The 19519-nt window shown below is 58.0% G+C and overlaps 1 protein-coding gene across 9 annotated transcripts in view; it reads right to left on the minus strand.

The window, feature by feature from the left end:
- EBF3 (EBF transcription factor 3) overlaps positions 1-5462 on the minus strand; it is a gene marked incomplete at both ends in the record, with an annotated part of 115032 nt that extends 109570 nt beyond the window's left edge. For all 9 annotated transcript variants that reach the window (XM_079728359.1, XM_079728358.1, XM_079728354.1 and 6 more), the window contains 5 exons: positions 750-823; positions 3877-3932; positions 4640-4703; positions 5067-5223; positions 5329-5462. In XM_079728359.1, coding sequence (XP_079584485.1) covers positions 750-823; positions 3877-3932; positions 4640-4703; positions 5067-5223; positions 5329-5462 — 485 coding nt within the window. The remainder of the gene's footprint in view (positions 1-749; positions 824-3876; positions 3933-4639; positions 4704-5066; positions 5224-5328) is intronic.
- Between the last annotated feature and the right edge of the window lie 14057 nt (positions 5463-19519).

The raw sequence follows: 19519 nt of genomic DNA on the forward strand, positions 1-19519 counted from the left end.
TCAGAAATGGCATTTAGGCAATAGGCATCGCAGCCAGGCAAAGTATGCCCCTCGGAGTCTGCGGCCTGCAACTGTAGCCTGCAAGCCTGCAAAGCAGGTCCTTTTGATCCCTTGCAACTATATTTCACATGCCGCACATACAAAGTCAATGATGCATTTTTATTTGCCATGTAGGGGTGAAACTCTTGTGGTAGTTAGGAAAAAAAAAAAAACAGGTGGGAAATTGCTCTTCTGACAGAGATCTCAAGGAACGCGCAAGCTACCTAACAACAATATGAACGCTGCATCGCTGCTCTGGGGAAGAGGTTACCTGACAGAATCACAATCCAATTCTCACATACACGAGCTCCATAATAACTACAAAAGAGTTTCCTTTTTATCAATAACAGACAATTGTGTATCTCAGGATGCGAGTGCTTGAGAGAGAAGGAGTAAAATGATCCCGCCGGCATCGCGGACAGATGCATCACCCAGGACCTGCTTTCCTTTTTGACTACACAGCAGCGACACGGCCAACATATTAATCCGCTCTGCTGAGCAGCCGGTCGCGTTGATCGTCATCACTGGGGGGGGAAATGAGACCGGGCTCCTCGGTGGCCGGCGTGCGGCCGCGGGCCGATTACATTTCAATCGATGCCCTTCCCGAAGCTGGGCGGGGTGGTGGCGCCTGGACGCGGCGTCCTTTGTAGACGCAGCTGGCGCCGAGGCCGCCCGCGCCCCCGCCGCCGTCCGCCCGCGCCCGCGCTCACCTGCACATGATCTCGTGGGTCAGCAGCACGCGGCACATCTCCGGGTTCTTGTCCTGGCCCTCGTAGACGATGGCCTGCGCGGGGGACAAGCAGAGGCGGGGTTATGCGGCGCCCGCGGCTGTGGCGCCCAGTCGCCCCGGGCGCTGCGGGCCTCGCGGGCGGCAGGTGCACAGCGGGCGAGGGGAGGCGTCCGGGGCCACCGTCCTGGCGGGGTCACCGGGAGCCTGGCTAGGCCAAGGCGGCCTCCTATCCTGGGCGCCCGCCGGGCCTGCGCGGGGCCTTCTGCTCGGGAGGACGCCGGCCGCACTCGGGCCGGGGCGAGGGCCGGGAGAGGGAGGCCGAGGCCCCGGCGCAGGGAGCGAGGGCGCGCTGGCACCGACAACGGCGCCCCTGCTCCCGCCCCCTTGCTGCCCGCGCCGCCGCCGCCGCCGGGCCGCGTCCTCGGGCCATTGTCTACACCGAGTTGCAACCGGCGTGTTGCAAAAGGCCGATCAGAACGCGCTAAGTAAGAGTAAAGAAGCGGAGAAGAGCCGCCCGGGCAGCAGTCTGCCTGGTGTCCAGGGCCGCGCCCGCCCTGCCCCGCGCGCTCCCCGGGCTCGGGCAAGTCGGGCGCCCGGCAGCTCCCCGCGTTCCAAGCCCAGGCGCCTGCGTGGGCCGCCCTCCCGGGCCCCGCCGCCGCCGCCCCGAGCGCCCGGCCACGGCCGGGATCCGCACGCGGCGGGCGGTCCCGGGGCTGGGGCGCAGCAACCGCACGTGGCCGCGCGGGGCCGGGCCTGGTGGGCGCCCCGCAGGAGCGCTGGGGGCCCCGGGGCGCCCGGGTCCGCGCGGCCACGTGCTCCTCGCCGGATGATATTTGGAAAGAAAGTGCTAATGGCCAATCTGGTGTTTATTTTGAAACTGCTAACAATGATTTTTCTCGGGTAAAAAGGCAGTGTCTGCGCACACGCTCTGGTGGGTTTTGAGCAGAGGCTCCGCCAGATGGTGCGAAGCCCTAGGTGCGCACACGACCGCGCTCAGCCCGGCTCCGCAGCCGGGAACCCGGGCCGGGGGGCCGCCCGCGCCTGCCCCACCGCCGGCCTCGCCAAAAAAGAAAGAAAAAAAAAAAAGGGAAAAAGGCCACTGGGGGAGGGGGAGGGGCGGGGGCCGGGAGCCGCAAGTTCCCCCGCAGAAAATTCCACGGAATGGGGAGGGGAGTCTCCTCTCTAGTTCCCGCCCCCCCCCCCCGAAAATTATCTGGAAATTACTTCCAACCTCCTCGGGCACTTCTGACACTTTCCTCCACTTCCAGGCGGAGAAAGCCCTTTCTCGGGAAAGCCGGGGGCCGCCCTCTGGGCAGAGGGAAGGGTTCCCTCGAGCCCCTCTCCCACTGCCTCCTTCCCGACCCACTCGGAACCACAGAAGTGATGGGTGTCACCCCAAGCCAACGGGCCGCCTGGGGCTCAGGGCGCGTGGCCGCGGCGGGCACCAGCACTTCTGAGAACGCGGCTTGTCCTCGGATGGATCCCCGTATTTATATTTGATTTATTTTTTATTTTGTAGCACAAACAGAAATCCATAAACTGTCGGTTCAGCGCCATTGACTCTTTGATCAGTTACTGGGCTATTTCTTTCCTTCCCCACCCCCACCCCCATCTCCGTCAGTGAGAGGAGATTAAATGCCTTTATTCTCAGCCCCGTTTATACTGTAAAGGTACAGGGAAAAATGAACAATAAAAGTGCACTTAAAACGGAAACCTCCTTCTCTATGCAGAAACTCAGCGCTGCCTGCATCAACCTCTTCGTTAGACTACAGCGATTTCCGAAAACATTTAGCCCTTATATACAAAGGAAATAAAAGCACCCTGTCAACGCGCCTCCCGAGTTCCAGAGGCTTCCCTGAATCCCAGTGAAATAATTACCGAAGGGCTCGCCGCCTCCGTCTTTGTCAGAAAGACCGTAGTTTACCTGTCAGATCTGTTTTACTCTAAGAGAAAACCATAGTGTTTTACCACTGCAGACATTAAAATCTAACACGCTTGTTGCCTAGGTAAGGACAAACTTTTTAAAGGGGAAGTAAAATCCGAAAACCAATTGCCGTGCAGAGTGGGAAGCATGCGTGCTGGGCTGCAAGAAGCAGAAAGAGTTCCTTTTTACTTTGCTCACAATTCTTCAAGTTAGCATCAAAACTGAAGACACCACTTTCATTTCAAAGCGTGAAGCTCAGTTTGGAAGTATATTTTAAATCAATCTGTGCAGAGTGGATTTCACTTAGGAGTGGGGTTTGCCCCTCCCCCAACACTACTTGAAGAAAATGGGGGGGAAAATCTTTAAAACAACTAAACAACATACCACCCAACACAAAACCTGCCAGAGACTGCACAATGTCAAAAAGCAATGAAGCACTTTTCTGCACTTAATCACACGACTGATAGCCAATAGTTATCATCGGAAAAGTTGACCAAGACAGGTTAAATAATTTAATAAGGAACTGCTGGTAATTATGTTATTTACAAGGTATGACAGAGGGTGGAAAGGGACGAGAAGCTACCCCCAGAGCAATGGACAGGTTTGGGTGACCCCTGGAGCTCGGAGTTTGAATTATGGAGATGGGGGCCTGAGAGGTGAAGATGGACTAGAGGAGAACAAGGTGACTTTTCACCCCAACACATTTAACTTTTAAATCCAAATAAACGTCTCGTGTTACTAGACCATCACACTGGAAAGGAGGAAAAAATGAGCTAATCAAGTCCAACCCAAAGGGCTCTGGAAAGGAGTTAGTTGTCTTTGTTATAGAAAAAAAAAAATCAGTGAAATGATTCCAAGCAGAGAGAGAAACGTTTAAAAATTTACAAGGGGGGAGACCCTGAGAATTTTGTCAAATATTAATTACCATAATTAATTAAGACAGAATTTGATTCCAATCACAAGCCATTTAATAAAGCATATATATCCTGTTCTGATGACAACATAAACTATTTTACCAATCACTTCATTTATTCCAATAAATATGGAATTCTCATTAGCATGTCAAGGAAACTAAGTGAAAAACAAATACACCAGATCCACTTGTCAGTCTCCTAGTCTCTGAAACCCCAAGACAGCCCCAGCTGAGCAGTGAAAACTAGTGTCGAGGCTTAAACTTTCTCACCTGTTTGGTCATTGAATCTATGAGGCGAACATACAGATCCTGCTCCGTTCTGACTCCTGCGAAGAAACAGGGACAGATTCTCATCAGGATTTTAGCAAGGGCACACGGGGGCACAGGAAGTCGGTAACCCAGGACTGCCACCTCCATGATGCAGCAAAAGTTAGGCATGCCCTTTAAAAGGCAGGAAAGAATCCCAATCACTTCTCATTTAAATTTTTTCTTTTCTTAATTAAGAACCTTACTACTCTTAGGGTTTGCATTTAAAGGTGCAAGAAATGTGCCTGGCTGAGAGCAGGCCTGGTCGCTGCTCCGGGTGGGCCATGTGCTGCTTTATTTTTGAAAACAGAAAGCACGAAATGGAAACTAAGTGAGAATCTGAACTCTTTCTAATGTCTCTCGAGAATTTTTTTTTTTTTTAATCTCAGTGCACAGGAAGTAAGTTGTGCTCGGTGTACAGAGCTACCCCCGTTTCAATAATTAACATTAATTTGCAAAATTGAAAAAAGTCACTTAAAAGTGATGTTCTGCTGGCGCCCCGTATCGATCCCCTTTTTACTTTCTGCTTCGAGCCCGACCGGTTAATCATGTGAAGTGCCATCGACTTATTGATCGTTTATGTTTTGTTTTCGTTCTATGCCATGAGAAGATTTCGTGTTTACATCCACGTCATTTTAATCTCAAAATCTTTATGTCCTTTAACCATCGCGGAAAGGGAGAGCGAGCCCGGCGGGGCGGGAAGGCAGGAGCAGCCGCCGCCACTTACCGTTGCTGTACAGCAACTGGAGTTTATAGTGGATGCCGTTGTTGGTTTTCTCGTTGTTGGGCTCCTGAAAGTAACGATAAATAATTGCATTTAGTGCGATCGGTGTCCGGCGCGGCCACCGCACTCGGTCCCCCTCCACGACCGAGGCCCCTTGGCCTCACACATGGCAGGATTCCTAGCTCGGAGCAGCGCGGTGATGTCACTTTCCTGCTGGAAGGCCAGCGTTCTCCTCGCCCGGAATAAGTCCGGGGGCGCAGAGAAGTTGCCCAGCCCTCGGCTGGCCCGGGCGGCCGCACGTGGCGGCGGCGGGGGGCGCCTCGCAGAGCGGTCCCCGCCGCCGAGGGGGCACTCGGGGCCACCGCGCTTGGGCACCGCCTGCCTCCCACTTCTAGAAAGATGGAGGGTGTGACTGTATGTTTGCACTTACTTTCTCTTTCTCCACAAAGTCCACAAAAGCGGTCCTTTCAATCTCCACCGGCTGCCCCTGCCTGTCGTAGAGCGCCAGCACGAAGTGGAAGAAATTGGATTTCCGGAGGTTGGAAGGCGGCTGCTTCTCGAAGTGCGCCCGCGCCAGCCCCACGCCGCTGCGGGAGGAAAGAGACAGCGGCCCGGTGAGGAGCGCGGCGCCGGCCGGCTGCGGGGACCCGGCGGGGCCGGGGCCGGGGCGCGCGGGGGCGGCCGGTACGTACCTCTGGGCGGCCGTGTTGGCGTCCACCACCCCCGCCGTGTGCATCCACGAGCGCACCGGGTTCATGCCGCTGCCCAGCGGCTCCTCCTTCATGGTCGTCCCCCCGCGCGGAATATTCTCCTGAATCCCAAACATGAAAACTGGTGGCGGCGGCCGCAGCTCCCGGCCGAAAGCGCTTCCGCGAGCAGCGGCGCTCGGGGCTCGGCGGCAGGCGGCTGCCCTGGCCGCGCTGGCCCTGCTCGGCGCCTGCGGTCCGGCCCGCCGCCGGCTTCAGCCCGTCCCGGGCAGGCGCGACATACACCGGCGGCCGGGCGCTCCGGACGGCTGGGGGCGCGGAGGCGGCTACACCGGCGGCGCTTCGGCGGAGCAGGACGCGGTGGCCGCGGCGGCGGCGGTTTTTGTTGTTGTTTGCAGGCGCGCTCAACGTGGTGTCATCCTAGCCAGGCGGCGTCCGCGGCTGCAGGACACTGCGGGATCGCCCGCTTCTGGCGCGGCCCGCCTGCTCCAAAGACAAATAAACGGGGCAGTGAGTGCCGCGGCGCAGTCCCGGGCGCAGGCGGGGCGCGGCGGGGCCTGGAGCGGCGCGCGCAGCGGACGGAGGCGCACAAAACTCAGCCCTCTCTCCCCGAGGAATGGACCCTTTCCCGGGAGCCAAAACTCGAAGCCCCCGGGAGCGGCGCTGTCAGAGGGTGACGTCGGGGGGCGGCGCCTGCGCCATATATGGGAGCGGCCGCCCCTCGCCGCGCCCCTCGCCGCCGCCGCCGCCGCCGCCGCGCTCTCCGACTGACTGCCTGACGGCGCCGCGAGCCGGCCCGAGCCCCGCGAGCCCCGCGAGCCCTGCCGCCGCCGAGCGCCGCCGAGCGCCGCCGAGCGCCACCGAACGCAGCCGCAGCCCCCAGCCACGCGCCGCGGCTCCTTGCGCCCACCCGCAGCCAAGGAAGTTACTACTCGCCCAAATAAGTCTTGAAATGAAACAAACAACCAGTGCACAACTGCAGCCTGGCCCCTTAATACCTCCTCCCGAAATCAGCCACACAGTCAAAACACCGTGGGGAGCAGGGGGTAAAATGCCGGGGCGCCCCCAGTTGCCCAAATGCTGGCACTAAATGCAAGGGGCCGCAGGTCGCCCTGGGATGGCCCAAAGAGAAAAGTGGTAGAAGCAGGCAGGCCGCAGGAAGGGAGCTGGAGGGGCAAGCAACGGACTGGGGGCTGGGGGCTGGGGCCTGGGGGCGAGGTGGGTGGGGGCAGGGCTCCCCGGCCAAGGCGGGGCGCGCAGCTCAGCCTGTTTTCTAAGCAGACCTAAGGCGGCTGGGGGGCCGGTCTGCCCCCGTCTGGGCCTCTCTGGGCGCGCGTGCTTTCCGCCCCGGCGGAGGCCACCGAGTGTCGGGCTGGGGACCCACGTCGGAGGCGGGCTCTGCCAGATGCTCTCTCTCTTTCCCGGTGGCCACGGGAGACCCCGTCCCCCGGCCTGTCCTTAGGCGCGGCGAGTGACAAAGAAGGCTCCGGGCTCTCTGGGCGGACAGGAAGCGCGCCCGGCCTCTGCGGCGACCCCGAGCCGGGTGTCCGGCTGCGCGCCCCGCGCGATGACCAGACCTCCCCGGCGCCAGCCGCTCTAAAAGCCGAGCAGACGCTGCGGGCGCCCGGGTCCTGCCCTCGGTGCCGCTGAGCCCGAGTGAGCGCGTGGCGCGCGGCTTCCAGACCTGGTTTCCAGGAATCTGGAGGGCAGCGGGGTGCGGGTAGCTCGTGCGCCCGGCGGCCGAGCTCCCGCAGGCAGCCAGGACTCGGCGCCCAGGCGCACTGCCCGCCCAAAGGACGTCTGCGCGACACGGAGCGGAGGCCCAGGGGACGACCAGGAGTTGTCCTGGCACTTCCCTGCCGAGAGAATTCAGGCCCTTTTGATTAAAACAAACAAAAAATTAAAAAACAGGTTTCAAGGTGCAGTGTGTCGCAGGACAGCCTCTTCACGCCCGGTCTGGGGCAGCACTCGTTTTTGTTTTTTTTTTTCCCATGAATTGGCAGTGTGTGTGCGTTAATATTTTAATTAATCGGGAAAATCGAAGTCCGATTTACGTTATCTGGGGACCCCCAAGCCTCTTGGAAGGGGTGAGAAAAAAAGCAGTGCTGGAAAGCAATCTATTTTGCTGGTGTTGGGGGTTAATGACTATTGCCAAAGATAAGTGAATTATCACAGCTGTTGCGCCAGTCCCATCTCAAAATCCATTCCGGTGCCGGCCGTCTAATTAAATACGTAAGTATAATAAAATCATATTTTATGACTATTTGAGGGTAATGAGATTAGTCTTTAGAAGCGATCGCCACATATTAAAGATGCCACTGTCTATAGAATGTTAATAACCTTAAATCAAAGTGTATGGAAACTATTCACGATAAATTAAATGAAAATTTCTGTATTCCTAATAAGCCCAGCGCTTTCCACCCACAGCCGACCCAGTGGAAGAGGGAACACTTTCTTCGTGGAGGGACAACGCAAAATAAAGTTAGTCAACGGTGGAGGGTCGGGTTGAGAAATCGCTTTGTCTCTGCGTATTTAGCTGCTTCTGGGGCTCACCGCAAGGCGAGCGGCCAGGCAAGCGTTATTGTCAGATTATGCAAAGTGCCTTTTCGGAAAAGATGAAGTTGGAAAGGGGAAACAATGCTCCCTTTGTAGCACACTTCCTAAAATGCCCAGCCCACGCTGGAGGTGCCCCCTTCCTTGCTCTAACGAAAGTATCATGCTTAAAATCATTTACAGTATCTTTAGTTCAGATTACACGCGCCAAGGCGATTTAAATCTGATTACCAAATTAGAAGGTTTTAAAACAAATCCTTCTAAATCTGATACTGTTGACTAAAGAGGGAAAAAAAGTTCTATAAGCCCATCACATAAGGTAACGATCCTGCCCCAGAAAGAAAAGGGGTTTTAAACCTTTTTGACAACAAATGCAGCTGCCCCACTATTTTGGATGATATTAAGCGAAAATGAATGCAAATCTGTGTTCAGCAGCCATCTGGCCCGAAATGGGGGAATCAGCTGCTCTCACAACAGGCTCGGAGGCTGAATCCATTTCAGCTCATTTTCTAGATCATCTGGTCCCGCACCCAAAGCGTGGAAAATACGGTCTTTATCATTCACCAACTTTATCTTTTTTGTCACTCCACTGCTGGCTCCGAGCTGCGGGCACAAGGACTCGCCAGCCGGGCAGGGTCTCCACACGGGCCTGCTGGGGAGCGGCCTGGCAGGGCAGCCCCTCAGCCCCCACACCTCACCCTACCCCAGATTTTCCCCTTGACGGGGCGGGAGCGGCAGCGGAGAGGAGCGAGGGGCCCGGGGCCCAGCGCCCAGGCCGGGGACGGCGGAGGGGGCCGCAGGTCAATTCCTGGATGTGCAGAGAGATGCTGGGAGCGCGTCCCCGCGCCCGCCGCCTCTAGCAGCAGCCCTGCCCCCGCCCCTCTCGCTCTCTGGGGATCTAGGGGAGCCCAGTACCCAGGCGAGGGAAGCCGAGGGTGGGGCGGGGGGACAGGCTGACTCTTTGGAAGTTGAGCAGGCCCGCCGCGACCGCTGGTCCAGCCTTCGCGCACAGACCGCTCCCAGGGGCCAGACAGACGCCCAGGGGCCGGGCCGGGCCGGGCCGGGCCGGGCGGGGCCTGACCTTCGCTGGAAACCTCGCGGGCCGCGACGGCGGCGACGACAGCTCAGGGCGCCGCGCTCAACGCGATTTGCACGGGTGGCCCTCGCGCCACCGCCTCCTCCTCCTCCTCCTCCTCGGAGGTTGGGAAGTATTCCTTTTGTGCGGATTTACGGGGAGAGGCTTCAATGAGCCCCCTCACATTTGCATTTAAATAGCGGCATCAAGCGCTTCGCGTGCCACACACCAGTGGGCTCCCAGATGTCACGCCGGAGTCAGTCAGATGGCCAGTGCCCAGCTGTCCTCCCCACGTCGTGCCGGAGCAGGCAGTGACCTTAAAGAGACAGCGCCCGCAGCCCCTGGAGCCCCGCTCGGGGAGCGGCGTGCAGGGCGCAGGGCCGCGGCCGCGCTTGGCCACTGATCCGCGGCACCACCCGAGGCTGGGCCAGGCGGTACAAACGCGCAGCGCCCGCGCCCAGGCCCAGCCCGGCCTCCCCGCCGGCCGCGCAGTGTCCAGGCCGCCGCGCGCACCAAGCCCTCCGCCCGCGCCCACTACCCACCCACGGGAGGAGGGGAGGGCTGCTCCGCGCGCGCCAAGCGTTGAACTGCCCCCTCGCGCCTCCCCGTCACGGGTCCTCCACTGCTGCGTGGTGCAAGGCCTGGAGAGCGGGAGCCGGGCTGGTGCCGGCCTCCGAGCCATCCAGAAACTTCGGCCAAGTTGGGGTCCCAGGGCGCAAGGCCGGCCGCGGCGTCAGCGCCGGCCCAACGTCCAGAGCACTCTGAATGCCCCTTCCTGCTCGCGGCCGAGCCCGGGGAGCCAGCCGCCCTCTCTCCCAGCCTTCCGAAGAGTAATAAACTGCATTTCCGGCGTTGAGAAGCCCGGGCCAGGGGTTCCTGGAAGCCAATCCCCAGGAGGCATCCGGGGTGCGCGAGCGCGACCGGGTGCGGCTCCCTCGTAGCGCCAGTGTCCTCAGGCCCAGGCTGCGCGGCCATGTCCCTCAGAGCCCTCGGGAAAGGGTGGGAGCCAACGCGCCGAAGGCCAGCGGTTCGCTTTCCCGCCGCCAGTGCCGAGTTGCAGGCGCGGCCCGCCCCACGTCCTCCGCGCCCCGGGGTCACGCTCAGACAGCGCCGGTGACCCTGCCTCCAGCCCGGCTCCGGCCCCGAGTCTGGGCCCGGAGCCGCGCACAGGCACGGCTCGAGAAAAGAACACGAAAGCGGAGGGCCAGACTGACCTTGGGCCCCAGCGAGAAGAAGGCCGCAGGGACTGGGGGAGTCGGAGAATAGAGTAATCCCGGGAGGGCGCACCTAGAAAGTCCCGTGAACTGGAACTCGCAAACCTGCCCCTCGGGGGTCAGTGACGCGGCCCCTGAGCGCGCCCGGGCTTTGCCTTGCGCCGCGGGGGCACGCTCGCCCGTGGGCCTGGGGAGACCGGGGAAGCCAGGGCTCCGCACTCAGGCCACCCCAACCTGTTAAGCTGCGTACCAAGGGGGCCGGGCCAGAGTCTGGGGAGTTTTCCAGGCCCAGAGAACGCGCCTTCGCCCTCTCAATACAGAGACGGAAGCTGCGGGGCCCTCAGGAGGCCTGTGGCGACGGAACCCAAGCCGGGACGCGCGTCCCGCCTGCCCTCAGAGGCAAGTAACTAGGCATCTCGCCCTGGACACACGGGGCGCTTCTACAGGCTCCTCTCCCCTGCGCTGGAAGGCGGGAGGCCTAGCTGGATTTACAGCTAAAAAGAGAGCACCGAAGGGTCTCAGACCCCTGTTCTCTGCACCGACGCCCCCCACCCCAACACCGGTCACTCTGTAGGCCCACCCCCGAGTACCGAAAAGGGCTCAATTCTCCAAGTGAGAACGTGCAGGCGCCTCCTGCCAAGGCGGCCAAGTTTGATAAACAGCGCCTCCTGGGGTGAGGAGAGCGGAGTGCCGCAGCGCAGCCGAGAGCCGAGCCGCCCAGGCTCCCACCCACCCCCGGGCAGGTGGCCGCCGTGGCTCCCCGCCCGGCGTCACCAGCTGGGCCGCGGCTCCTGCGCGTCGGGCGCACCTAGGCCTCGCTGACCCCGTGACCTCAGGAGCGCGCAGAAACGTCCACCCGCCGCCCGGTCCTAACTGCGGCTCACGTATGTTTGCAAGAGTCAGGCCGAGCCGGGCACCGGGAACAAGGCCCAGGCGGCGAACGCCGCGCTCACGCCCTTGTTGGAGAGAAGCGCGCGCTCCAAGTGCCCGGCCCTGTGGGGGGCAGCGGACGCCACCGGAACGCGCTCGACCGTCTCCTTGGAAAACCTAGCTCCAAGCGGGGCCGAAAATGGCGGGGCGCACCTCGGCTCCTGCAGCGTGCGAAATTAGAAAGGAAACAATTACTGTCTCCTTGTCCTAACTTTTCTCTGGTCCTTTCAGTCACTTTGTCTAACCCCATATTCTGAGTCAGCCCTGGGAGCTCTTAAGCCAGAGCGAGAATCCGAAATCAAACACTCGCCTTCTGCCAGCCGGGCTTCTCCCAGTGCACCTTGCAACCTTAAAGGTTGCCTCTCCGCAACAAGCTGGGAAGGCGCACCGGTGCTGGGAGAGACAGCTGAAGCGTGGCGGGGTTCCTCGGATCCGAAAAGGCACCGTGGCTTCGCAACGAGCTGGGATTTCCCGAGCTGCGTTCAGCGGCGCCCCAAGGCAGTCGGGCAGGCTGAGCCAGAGCCGGCGCCCCGGACGCGGGTTCCGCGCGCGCACGCCCGCCCCCGCCAGTTTACAAAGCAAACTTTCCCCAGAGTAGCTCCTACATGGAACGGCGCTCGAAGTACGCCAATCAACACCTAATCACACCCAACTGTAGAAACACGGATCGATCAGATAATTTCAAATATTATAATTGGCTTTAATTAAACACACTGCGTTCTAATTAACTCTGAAATTTTAGCATGCTTTGGGACACTGGTGTCTGATTTGATATTGTCAGTCCAGATGTCCTAATAAAATTCAATCCTCCACTCAAGACTTCAATATTCACTAAGAACAAAATGCAAATTAAATGCAAAACCTAAAGTATCGCCAGAGGTATAATCAAGAAAGGTGTCTCAAAACTTCTCACTTTTTATTACGCAGTAGTTTAAAAATGCAGATTACATCCTAACAAGACCTCTCCAGCACACCATAAATCTTAACTCTTTCCTGGACGGGGATGGAGTGCCCTGCCCTTGGCTTAAAGGTAAAGGAGGGGGAGAGCCAGATCCCATGATGGAACTGAACCACCTCCTGTCGAAGCCAACGGAGCGCAAAAGTTTGCCAGTGAGATTCTGGTTTGAAACACGGGTTTGACAACCGGGGCAAAGGAATTGGGGTGGTAGAGAGCCAAGGGGTGGAGGTGAACGGGATGGCACGGGACTGACGTCCTCCTCTGCCGCCACCTTCGCCCACTCCTTGGCCACACCTTAACGGAGCGTGTACACATCCCTTCTCCTGCGCAAAGGTGGGGAGGTGGGTGACCGCGGCCAGGCCCGGTCAGTACGCTCGCGTAATTATCTCAACTGCGGGGACCGGGAGGACGAGGCTGGGAGGGAAGGGAGAGCACACTGCCCTTGGACAGAAATGTGTCAAGCCCTCCTCCTTTCCCTCTTGCACAAATCCTTTCGCCACATTCTCCCGACTTCTAAGGGATCCGAGCCAGCGGACGGGGTCCAGCGGCGCGTGGCGTCGGGACGGCCTCTCCTGGGAAGCCCGGCGCAGGCCACACGGGGGGTGCGCCTCTGGCGACACGTTTAGCCGCGACTTGATTCTTTACCAATGCGAGGGTCTGCTAAATTTACAGTCCAGAATGAGCCCCGTTAAAAGGAAGCTATTCTCACATTAAACATGTGTATGTTTTCCATACTAAAGGAGTCACTTAAAGCTGTTGCTAATTTAACTTTTTTAAAAGGCCACACTGTGGAAATTTGCATTTTCTTTAGGATATTGAAAGGAAGAGAAAACTGCTGGGCGGCGAGGCTGCCCAGGGCATAGCTGGGGGCCATGCAGAAATAAAAACAGATAAAGAAAAGAAGAAAGAAAGAAACCCGCTTCCCTTCTAGACTATTAATAAGCAATTTGTCCCGCTGAAATTTACATTGCAAAGTGCAGTGCACAGGCAGCCACGGCGGCGGAGCGAGCTCGGGCTCGGGCGGCGCATCCCGCGCGGGATGCGGGCGGCCTCTGGGCAGTCCGGGCCGCCCTCGGGAGTGATCGGTGCGCAGCTTTGAACTTGGTGTCCTTGCCGCCGCATGGCCGACCCTCGCCCGCACCCAGGCGTATCTGCACCCCAGTGCCCCGCCTGGGCCGAGCGCCCGGAGAGCCGGCACTGGAGCTGCGCGGTCACCACCAGGGGGCCGCAGCCAGTTGGGGTCTCTCCAGGGGAGCCCCTAGGCTCCCACGGACATCCCAGACTCACGGACCCCCATCCACCCGCAACACGGCCCCGGCCTTAAATTTAAAATGCCAACAATACGCTTAATATTTTTCCCGCTGAGCCGTGCGGCCCTGCTCCAAGCCCACTGCCGGTGCGGAGCCTCGCGCTCGGCGCCAGCCCCGCGCCCCCGCCAGCTCCCCCGCCCGCGCGCGGCCCGGCGGAGCGCAGCTCCGGAGCCTAGCGTGGGACCAGGGCGCCATCTACGGGCGCCGCCGCCTCCTCCCGGCGCCGCCGCCTCCTCCCTCTCCCCTTCCGGAACCCGCTCCTCCTCCCGCAGCCGCCGCCCGCGCTCGCTCCGCGTCCGCACAGCGACGCCTGCCACTTACCACAATTGCAAGGCCCTCCCCGTGCCATTTTGCTTATGAAACATTGATTGCTAGATAGTCGAACTTTTAAGCGCTGTATTAAAACTTTCGAAATGAAGGCTGTCTCCTGCTTGCAATTTTTGGGCACACGGTTAAAAGACATGAAATGTAAAGATAATGCAATTTGATTTGTTAGTCCAACTCTGCGATTTGAGACTTGATGTCCCCAAAGACCTGGCGAGCTTTTCGCCTTTATTTATTTTTATTAAAACATCAATCTACGCTGGAGCTGGGTGAACTCGGTTTCACCTGGAGAACATAAAATTCTCCATACCAGAGAAATAAGCACCTTTCATAAATCAGCGGTATTCCTGACACATCGATCAATTTTTGGTTGTTAATCCGAAAGGAGGAGTTTTAATTGCTTCCTGCGTTCTCATCCAGGCATCTCGGCGTCTCGACCCCTCCCTCCTGCCCTCCAGGGATCTCACTTTGTATTGGGGGAGGGGCGGGGATTGAAAAATCCCGGGTCGTTCCACTAAATCCGAGAACCCCCTATCTCCGCCCGCGCCCGTGCGCGCCTCCCCCGCGCCGAGGGCGCTCTGCACGCGCTCACCTCTCAGCAGCCCAGCCAGGAAGGCCTCGAGGAGAGGCCACCCGGAGCCCGCGAGGCCGCCCAGGCGTGCTCGCCAGCCGCCAAGACGCGGCCAGGGCTCGGCGCAAAAGTTCACTGCGAGGCCAGGCCCGAAGTGCCGCCCACGGTCCCGGGCTCCCGCGTCCCCAAGCCCAGCCGCGCTCCTTCGCCGCAGCCCCGACCCGCGCTCCCGCAAGCGAGGAGAGCGCACCCCGGCTCGGGGACCCCTCAGTGCGCGTAGCCGGGGCCCCCCGGGGCCCCCCCCTCCGCCCAGCGCCCAACCCGCGACGCGCGAAGTTCAACTTTGAGGGCCCGTGGCCTCCGGTGGGCCGCGGGCTGGGGCGGGGACACCCCCCGACGGGATCTCGAGCAGCCACCACGCGCTTACCTGCGCCGCTCATTCGACGGGAGTCGCGGGGCGCCCCGGCCGCGAGGTGACAGCGGCGCCGGCTTTGGGCCGGGAGGGTGTGCTGCCTAGCGCCTGCCCACCTTCCCACCTCCCGCCCTCCCTGGAGAGCCCACGGGCCGGGCCGCGAGCGCACCAGTGCGCACGCGCCGCGTCGTCTGCCACCGCGGGAGGCGGTGGCGCGGTGGGCGTGGTGGGCGCGCGCGCGAGAAGGTACCCACGGGCGCCCGGCAGCCTGCCCGCCGCCGTGCCCCCCCGGGGCCCCAGCTGCGCCCGCGCTGGCCGCGGGCGGGGGAGGACCTGCGGGGCATCCCCTGGCCGGACGCGGGGTTCTCCGTAGGGAGGCCCTTTTGCCAGGACCGGAGCCACGCTCCTTCCCCTGAGAGCCTGAGGGCGTTCGCAACCTGCTTTGGACAAGACAGCGCGCCAGGCCCCGACAGGACCGCACGGCCGGTACACCTGTCCAGAAGGGGGTCCCAAGCCCGGGAGGCCTGAAGCCGTCGGTGTGGATGCGTGCACCCTCGCAAGCGGAGGATGCCCCGCGCCTTTTTGGTAATGTTGGGGAGGGGGCCGCTTCCTTGGAGACTAGATGCTACTAAGCTAGTGAGAAACACTCTTCCTCCCGGAGGTCTCAGTGAAATGGGGGAGGCAAGAGATCTCCCACAAACGGGGAGAGGGACCAGGATTCTCCCCATAAAGCCACCTGGCCCGCTCCAAGCAGAGCTCTGCGCTCGGGCCGTCGTCAGCTCACGCCTCCGCAGCTGTTGGAGAAGGAGGCCAGGCAGCCCTGACCACGCTACCCCTGCCTTTGGTGTCACCTGGCAAATGACCGTTTGTGGAACCTTTGCCATAAACATCTGGAGCTGCTCTGTAGGAAAGAAAGGGCGTCAGGAGCTCTGGCATCCCGCACCCTCTGACTGACGCTGGGCCTGGCAGGAGCTGACCTGGGCCTGCCCTCCCTACCCCGTGTCTGCTCAGTTTTCTAATACGTCCCTTTGACGAAAACCTGGGGCTATCTCCTACCGATTCTTATCTACTTGCTTCCTCAAAACCTAAGTGCGATGCAGATAACCTAAACAAATACAACTTTCCTATCGCCAAGGTTTGTTTCAGAAAGCACCAGTGTGTTGAAATGTTACCCTCACCCTCCACCTTCTTGGTTTTTCTCCCCTGTTTCTGGCTCCTAGACTTGTTTTGTACTCTTTATTTCAGCCTTTTACAGTGAAAGTTGAATGTGCTGAATCATGAAATCTTACTGGAAGGAGAAAGTTATTTTTGGCCATTTATTTAGTAAAAAGCACTCTAGAGAATGCAACCCAGAAATGTACTTTATTATGATAGCTTAATGTAAGAAAAGAACTAAATAACGAATATTTCCCCCTTGTCATCTTCACTTGGGAATCATTTTTAATGTGAGCCAGCACGAAACTATTTAAGCAGTATGCAATATTTTAGGACATAAAATTACCCATGTTTTTAAAAGCAGCTCACATGTATTGGATATTATGTGCCAGCACCCCAAGATAGGCACATGCACAGAAAAGTCGGGAGGCTTTTCTGCCAGGAGGCTGCGACTCCAGCCCCAGCGCTGGACTCCAGAGCTCTGGTCCTTACAAGGTGCAGCCACGTGTGCCTTCAGAGGCAAAGGGGGAAGGGGGTTCCAATGTCTTGAAGTCACTTTGCATGCGTGGAGCCTTGAAACTGCCTGTGCTCAATCAGTTTGGCCAGGTCGGCTGTGGAATGACTGGGGGGGCGGTGCTGACGGGGGGGTGCTGAAGGGAGGGGTTCCATCCTCTAGTGGTGGCTTGGTGACCCTTTGTTGTCCAACCTTCCTTCTCGCTGTTTAACCCCAGGTTCCCACACCACGCCCTGCAGTCTGGCCTGCGCCCCTGTCCCCCAAAGGCTGCTGTCGCCAGGGCTCCTTCTCCAAATGTGCCCAGGAGCCTGTGCCGCCCTGCGGGTGCCTGCCCACTGCTCTGTCACACCTCTCTCTTCCTGAGCCGCCGCTCGACTGAGGAGCCTGGGCCCACCCTTGGTAGGTCCTCAAGGGAGATGTATATGTGTGTATACATATATATATATGTACATATATTCGAATATATATATACATGAATGAGGAATGGATGGAGAACATTTAGCCACGTAGGTAGTGATTCAGGGGTCAGGGGCCTGGGAGAGGAATGGTGTAGGTCTGGTGGGTGCGTGAGAGAAATGACATGATCGGATGGGGTGCTTGGAGCACATCATTTTTATGGGAGAGAAACTCAGAGAGCTCGGCCGTTGAGAGGAGGCCCTCCATGGCCTCATTTTTACACACCATTATCGGCACAGAGGTATCCTTAAGTAGAAGCCATTGACGTTCTCTGTGCCTCGCTTACTGGACACAGTGACTGCTGTCCCTCCACTGCCCTCCCTTCCCCCCACCCCCGAACATTCACATAGGCCGGGCTCAGCTGTGTATGAGGTGTGATGAGGAGGCCCTGCCCGCGTGCAGCGGGAGATGTAGTGTCACAGCCAGACACGCGAAAGAAACGGGAAACAGCTTGGAGATGTTTGCATTGGGAAAGGCTTCCATAGATCTCACAGGTTAAGCCCAGTTCTCTCAGCCACATAAAAATCAGTGTCCATTTCATCTGTCACGGTCCACATCTGTGTGCTGTCATTGGCCACTGTACCTGGAAACATAAATTCACAAACATCAATATTCAAACCTGTTTCAATATTTACTTTAATCTTTTTACCCGTAACAAGCACTGTGCCTAGTGGCCACTACTAAGCAGCTACCATTGTGAGTGTGAGGATTGCAAGGTGTGGGGACTTCACTGCCCCCAAATAGCACAGGCTAGTCCAAGGTGCTGGAGGCGCAGGGGCCCCGTCACGGAAACTTGGCCGAGGTGAAACTCGGCCACCGAACCCAGAAGTCAGAACTTGATCGTGGGCATTTTCAGAGCACAAATAGTTTCAGGGATTGTTTGTTTTATTTGCAGGTCTCTCATTCTGGTGTGAAACGTGTCTCTACATGGATTTCTCCTACGAGAAACTCCTGGAGTCAGGACTGTCCCCGTCATCTGGTTTATTAGTTCTTAGCACAGAGCTGGCACACGAGAGGGCTCAGCAAATACCTCCTGAATTAATACAGATGTGATTCTGTTTTAGAGACTCTGTATCGTGGGAAGATTCAAACACACCCACACCTTGATAGAATGGAAGATGGAAACCGCTCTCCTGCTCAGAACATTGTCGTTCGTCCATCTCTCTTCCCGTCCTGCAGGGAAAAAAAATATGTTAGTTAAAACGGCACTGACTTGGTCAAATATGCCATGATGCTTGGGGACACCTTTGCTCTTGCCTCCCACTGGAGTAACAAAGAAAACAACCCACTGTCCACGTCGGACGGCCAGGAAAGGGGCCCCTTGTGGGAGGTGGGGGCGGGGGAAGTGAGGACCCTCAGGGTCGAGTCCCATCTGGGAAGCAGTGAGCAACCGCCCACAGGGCTACAAGCCAGGCCAGGGATGACAGGAACCGGCTTCCCAATACCCTTCCTGCCTGGGATGTTGGTTTCACAGTGAGACCCACTCCTCCAAATTGTGGAGATGGACTTCGGGCTCTCGGGGCAGAAGACTTGCCCAAGGGACTTGTGAACGGAGGCAATCAGATGCCTCTTCCCAAGACATCTCTGCCCCTACCTGGCCCTCCACTGTCGGAGTCTAAAGGAACACAATGGACGCTTCTGTCTTAGTCATTCCTGGGGAAATCCCAGGGGGGGAAGCCCTCTGGCCAGGAGGTGAAGTTTTCAGTGAAAGGTGTGAGGATGGCAGAGGGTTCCCTCATCAGCTGTCCCGACCCCGCAAGCTCTGGGGCCACCAGAAATGCAGCCGCAGGGTGAGAGGTCACACTCAGAGATGGAAAGTTGGAGCAAGAAAGTGGCAGCTGCCCTCCCAGGGACTGAGCAAGTCTGAATCACAGAATCCCGTCAAGCCCACAGAAAAGAGTGCCCTTTTGCCTTGTGGTGGAACACAGGAATAGTGTACAAGTGCGAGGGCACCTGCCAGGTAGCTTGGGGCTGGCAGGGTGTCTCGGCTGGCCTTGGCCATGGGGGGTGGTAATTGTAAATTACAAGATATTGAGTCGAGTTCCCTGTGCTGTACAGTAGGTCCTTGTTGCTCACCTATTTCATATACAGTCATGTGTACATGTTCATCCCAAACTCCTGATTTATCCCTCCCCCGCTTTCCCCTTCGGTAACCATGAGTTCATTTTCTGTATCTGTGAATCTGTTTCTGTTTTGTAAATAACTTCATTTGTGTCGTTTTTTAGATTCCACACATAAGTGATATCATGTGATATTTGTCTTTATCTGTCTGACTTACTTCACTTGGTATGACAATCTCTAGGTGCATTCATGTTGCTGCAAATTGCATTATTTCACTCTTTTTTATGGCTGAGTAATATTCCATAGTGTGTATATGTATGTATATGCTACATCTTCTTTATCCATTCATCTGTTGATGGACATTTAGGTTGCTTCCATGTCTTGGCTATTGTAAACAGTGCTGCAGTGAACATTGGGGTGCATGTATCTTTTCGAATTAGAGTTTTCATCTTTTCCAGGTGTGGGGTTGCTGGGTCATATGATAATTCTATTTTTAGTTTTTTAAGGAACCTCCATACTGTTCTGCATAGTGGGTGCACCAATTTACATTCCCACCAACGGTGTAAGAAGGTTCCCTTTTCTCCACACCCTCTCCAGCATTTACTAGAGAAGACCTCTTAATAAAATCCAGGGTCTCCACTGT

This window comes from Hyperoodon ampullatus (genome assembly GCF_949752795.1).
Source record: "Hyperoodon ampullatus genome assembly, chromosome: 1".
NCBI lineage: Eukaryota > Metazoa > Chordata > Mammalia > Artiodactyla > Ziphiidae > Hyperoodon > Hyperoodon ampullatus.